Source organism: Gavialis gangeticus, unplaced genomic scaffold (assembly GCF_001723915.1).
Source record: "Gavialis gangeticus isolate Ggan-Ray unplaced genomic scaffold, GavGan_comp1, whole genome shotgun sequence".
NCBI lineage: Eukaryota > Metazoa > Chordata > Crocodylia > Gavialidae > Gavialis > Gavialis gangeticus.
In genome coordinates, this window is record NW_017728995.1 from 17,885,070 (window position 1) to 17,890,495 (window position 5,426).

The following is a 5,426-nucleotide window of genomic DNA, read 5'->3' on the forward strand; positions in this document are numbered from 1 at the left end:
AAGCGGTCGCTGTTCTGTCTGCCTGTCCCTGTGAAATTGGAGAGACATGCACACAGACACCTCTCAGCATTAGTTAGCATACCACATGCCTAGGGTCCTTGGGGCTGGGGTCCATGCTGTGGGAGGAGGTAGGGGGGATTCCTGCTTGAGCAGTGAGGGTAGGGGAAGCCAGGCAGACCCTGTTGTGCCTGCAGTCTTTGCCCGAGCTCCAGCCAGGAAGCAGAGGGGAGGAGCCAGCTCTGCTGTGGAGCAGAGAGCCCCACCCGGCCCAGAGGGCATGCTAGGATGCTGGGGGAATCTGGTTAATCTTAAACCAGCAAGGGGTCTGAGACAGACATTGCATAAACTAGTTTGACCCAAATCAGTTAAGTCTGATACTACATTCAACCTGTTTTAGCCATTTTCAAACTGGTTTATGGGCACTGAACATCTGTTCTGTTACAGGTTTAAACCCATTTCTGATGACTTAAGCCAGTTAATGTGTAATGTCTGTCCCTAGCCTCTGAAAACAGTGACGGGCTGGCAGGCAGCACAGATAGAAGTTACAGAAGACACTTGGTTTTGAAATGTCTTCATCTGACCCCTCATGCAATGATTGGCCATTTTTGAAACTCTCTGCAGCTGTGCACTCATGTTTGGTCACAGCTATAGACTGTGTGGCCAGATCATCCAGCAAAAATTGTCACTGTAAACCCACAGACTAACCTACCTAATGAGGACGGTTTTAAACTAGTTCCAACAGGGGATGGAGACAAAAGCCCACAGTTAAGACCTAGGAATAGGAGGAAACATGGGAAATCTTAACCAGTATGTTTGAGGGAAATCACCAGGTCAATCAGCTAATCATCTCAAATGTAGTATGGGGTATGGGAAGTAAATAGGAGAAACTGAAAGGCCTAGTATGCACACATGCTTATGATCTCATTAGAATAACTAAGACTGCTGTAGTTCACACAACTAGTAAAATGACATGAATGGACACAGCTTGTTCAGGAAGGACAATAGGGAAAAAAAGGAGGAGGTGTTGCTTCATATGCTGAACATACAGACACTTAGTTCTGAGGTCCAGAATGAACTGGAAGGTAGGTTTGTTGAAAATCTCTGGGTTAAGGCAAAAGGGGAAGCCATAAGGCAGATGTTATGGTGGGTGTCATCTGAAGATCTCCAACCAGGAGAAAAATCTGACGCTTATGGTGATTTTAATTATTGCTGGGAGGTGCAGTGGTGCAGAGGCAGTTCAGCAAGGTTTTAGACTATTCTGGGGCCAATTTTTTGTACAGAGGATGGAGAAACCAACTGATGAGATGGACCTCATAAAGTGGGGAGGAATTGATTGACAGTAAGAAAGGGGAAGGCAACTTGGCTGACAGTGGTCATGAAATGACAAATTCATTATACTCAGGAAAAGAAAGAAGTGGAACAACAGAATAACAAAACAGGAATTGAAGAAAACAAACTTTAAGAAACTCAGTGAAGTGGCAGATCTCCCATGGGAAGGAAGTGTAAGGGGAAAAGGAGGACAGGACACCTGACTGTTCCTAAAAAAAGACAAAATTAAGGGCAGAAGAGCATGCTTTTCACAGGAAGGAAAAGGAACATAGCAAAGAACCTGCTTGGCTAAGTCATGAGCTCCTCAATAGCTTGAAACTTATAAAGGAACCTTACAAAAAGCGGAACGTTTGCTGTGATACTAAGGATGAGCAGAAATGTTTATTCTGAGTACGTAAAATCAGAGGCCGTGTCCAGATGCGTGCAGCCGTGCAGTATGTGGCGCTGCAAACATGTCTGCAGAGCCACATACAGCACATTTAGATGTTCTCATGCAGATGCACCCATGCGCATTAACATGGTGTGTATCCATTGATCCACACTGCCCTAATGCACATTAGCACATCTACATGTGCACTAATGCAACTTAGCTATTTGTGCCTAAATTTGATACCTGCTTTATGCAGGTATCAAATTTAGGCTCACATAGCCTTAAATTGCCATTTTTAAGGCACATTTTTAAGGGTTTGCACATGTAGACATGCACCCTTAATGCACCTTAAATGGTGCATTAAACAGGCTAAGCCTGTTTGAAAGAGGTACATGTAGATGCGCCCAACAACAATTATTAGACTCTAGGGAACAGAACATGTGAAGAAAAGCTAGAAGAACTGGGGTTCCTTAGTGTAGAGGAGAGAAGACTGTGTGTGACTGTATTAAATGTTCAAACACAGAAAGGGTTGTTATAAGAAGGATGGTGATAAATTGTTCTGGGTATCCACTGGGACAGGCCAAGAAGTGATAGGCTTAAATTTCAACAAGGGAAAGTTGGGTTGGGTATTAGGGAAGAAACTTCTAAGAATGAGAGTAGTTAAACACTGGATTACTGAGAGAGGTGGTGTAATCTCCATCACTAAGTTTTTAAGTGCAAGTTAAACAAACACTTGGCTGGGATGACTTAGCGAGGGATGCTTCTGTCTTAAGCTGGGAGTTGTCCTAGGTCTGATCCAGAATGAGAGGCACTTGGTCAGTGTCTCGTACATCTTGGTGTCTTTAACTGTCCAAGGAGAGAGTCCAGTGTGAGCAAAGATATTTGCTATGGCCAGAGTAGGAGTCTGCACCCTGTAGTTTTTTTCTCAGTTCATGCAAGCCTGTTTCCAAGTGTTAGCTTTTCAAGGAGTTCTCTACTGGAATCACAAGAGCTTGTGCAGACATTATGCTATTTTTAAATGATCCCATGCTGGCTTTTTAAGTATTGCCTCTGCTTAAACACTGCCTGTTTTCTGTTTCTTCAACTGGCCAGTGCTTGAGCACTGCGTACAAGCTGGGGAGAACGACTCTGTAAATAAAGTGATCCACAACAGTAATTTTACATACAGCTGCTCAAAAAGGCCTTCAGCTTATGGGGTAAGGTCCCTTGGACAAGATCCAGTGAAGGAAAAAGAGGGTCTCATTCCCGCCTACCTGCCAGGAGAGTTCTGATCTTGTCAGGTACAGATTTCAGTGGTAGTTGAGAGGTCAGCACCTTTCAGGATTGAACCCCAGGTGAGGGAGAATTTAACAGGAGTGGTTAGAAGTTTCCAATGTCCCTCCTGGAAACACATGCCACAGTGTAAGCTGGGCTTTTCAGAGACCTGATTTGTGGTTTTCCTCCCAGATCAGATGAAATTGGCTACAAAAACTGCAGGGTAGGGGGAGGCAGGATAAAATAGAAATCTTGTCCTTCAGTAGGGGGAGAGCTGAAAGGCTCTCTAGTAGCCAGGGAAGGACTGGGGTGGAGATTGTTCCTGTCCCTGCTGCTAGAAGGGAACAGAGAGAGTCTTAGAGAAAAGCAGCAGTGGTTACAAGAGTTTTTTCCAGGGGCTGGTCCAGGGCTGGCATGGGCCCATGCTGAGTGATAAGAAACTGGGAAGGGAATCCAGGAAGGACACTGCTGGAGTTTCAAAGGAGGAGGCTCCTTTGAGTGAGATATGGAAAAGAGAAAGGAAGTGGCCCTGGGGGAGGGCAGTTGCTCCATGGTACAGGGGCACAAGGCTACAGTGAAGAATCATGGTGGGGCCTGGGCTCCTTTGCTACGCCAATTCACAGTGGAGAGGAAGGAGAGGTCGTGGCCTGGGGATGGGGCAGGGTGGCAGCATGGGAACAGCATCTCACTACAGCTCTAGAGATGTGAGTCTGAGCTCTGCCCTGGACTCATGCCAAAGGTTGCCTTTAGCTGTTAATGAGTGCCTAATTACTTGAGCTGGGGGGCCATATCAGTCCCTTGTACCACTGGCTGTAGAAGCTGTGCATCTTGACCAAGCTAGGCTAATGAGTTGCCAGGTCAAATGGTTCCTTGACCAGAGGCAAGGGAAAAGGAAGCATGGCGTTGTTTCTGAGACAAGGAGAGACACTGACACTTGCAATCCAGGGAAAGGACATGTACGCTACAACCTCCACTACAGGACAGTTGCTGAGGAGACTTAATATGGGCAACTTCTTATTGGGCTTTATTTTGGGGAAACTTGGGGCTTTGATACTAAGAAATCAGAAGAAGTGCCTCCTGAGGAGATGAACTGAGGTACAGGAAGTGGGCAACGTGGGCACATCTGCACACCTAATTCGGGAGGTAAGTTATCCCTTGGTGCAGGGTTACTACAATGCCCAAAGGCACCTATGGAGGCCTGGCGTGAGGCTTATCTGGGATTTTCTGTATGTCCCTATATTCATAAAGAAACAACAACACAGTGCCATAAAATCTTTGTGCCAGGATGAGGCCAGGTATTAACTAGCCACCTCCTTTGTTTGCACCTCCTTTGTTTGGACCTCCTTCCCCTACACTTTGTCTTTTTCTCTCAGCCTTTTTGGACCAGTGGACCACTGTCAACCCTCAATATTTTTCACAGATCACTGTGTCCCCTTATTGTCTAACTTTTAACTGAAAACACAATTAAGATATTCAGGGACAACAGTATATGATCAATGGACCAGTTATAGTGACTCTGGAGAGCACTAATGATCTGTGGATCACAGTTTTAGGAATCACTGCTGTAGTGTGCAAGCTATTTTAGGCAGTGACTGTGCCTTCTTTCAGGTTTGCTCACTACCTCATATGTTGTGGACCATGGGAGGAACAAACAGTAAGTACCATACCAGACACAAATAGGAGCATAGGATATGATCTTGGGAGAATAATCAAATCCTAGGCTTTGGTTTGTAGATTATATAAATAAGCGCCAAAGCCAGCGTTGCAGGTGGATGAGAACCTTATCAAAGCTCAGCACCTTTCAGAACCGGTGTTTGGTTTAATCTGATTTCCTAAGCATTTCAGGCAGGAGCACAGGAAGCTACAGGAAGCTGAATTGCCATTGGGATTGCAGCTCACTACAAGCAGAACTGGACTATGAGGGCTATCCATTTCTGAATACTCTCTACTAGCCAAACTTTTGGTTGGCCTGAAATGTCAGAGAAGATGTTAGAGGTGAATGGGTAGTGAATTAGGAAGAGAGCACAGTACCCAGGGCTGAGCTCCAATGAGCTCTAATTTGTCTTTCAGGGCTTAATAAACCCAGTTAATGATGTGTTGCATGACAAGAGTATTCCTCACCTAGGCCATTCAACGTTCCCACGCTGTTGATCATCCAGTGGCTGATGGTGTGATTTGCCAGGGAGTCAAACATGCTACTCAGTGCACTTGCACCGGCTGCGGTGCCAATCAGGTACTCCAGGATCAGGTTCCAGCCAATGAAGAATGCCACAAACTCCCCCACTGTCACATAGCTGTAGGTGTAGGCAGAGCCCGTGGTCTTCGGGACCCGCACTCCAAACTCGGCATAACAAACACCTGTGGAAAAAAAATACACACACCTATGAGAAAATGCAGGCTGCTGAGACAGGAGAGGGGAGGGAAGAGAGGGTGCAAGGGAGACTTGGCCGGGGGGAGGGCAGGGTGGGGGTGT

At 46.0% G+C, this 5,426-nt stretch overlaps 1 protein-coding gene and 1 long non-coding RNA gene across 2 annotated transcripts in view; one reads left to right on the forward strand and one right to left on the reverse strand.

The window, feature by feature from the left end:
* Window positions 1-5,426, reverse strand: part of SLC7A14 (solute carrier family 7 member 14) — a 52,180-nt gene that overhangs the window by 22,914 nt on the left and 23,840 nt on the right. Inside the window, exon 2 of the mRNA XM_019503290.1 lies at window positions 5,075-5,311. Coding sequence (XP_019358835.1) covers window positions 5,075-5,311 — 237 coding nt within the window. The remainder of the gene's footprint in view (window positions 1-5,074; window positions 5,312-5,426) is intronic.
* LOC109287978 overlaps window positions 1-5,426 on the forward strand; it is a 19,308-nt gene that overhangs the window by 6,790 nt on the left and 7,092 nt on the right. Inside the window, exon 2 of the long non-coding RNA XR_002095033.1 lies at window positions 1,472-1,475. This is a non-coding gene — a long non-coding RNA (uncharacterized LOC109287978). The remainder of the gene's footprint in view (window positions 1-1,471; window positions 1,476-5,426) is intronic.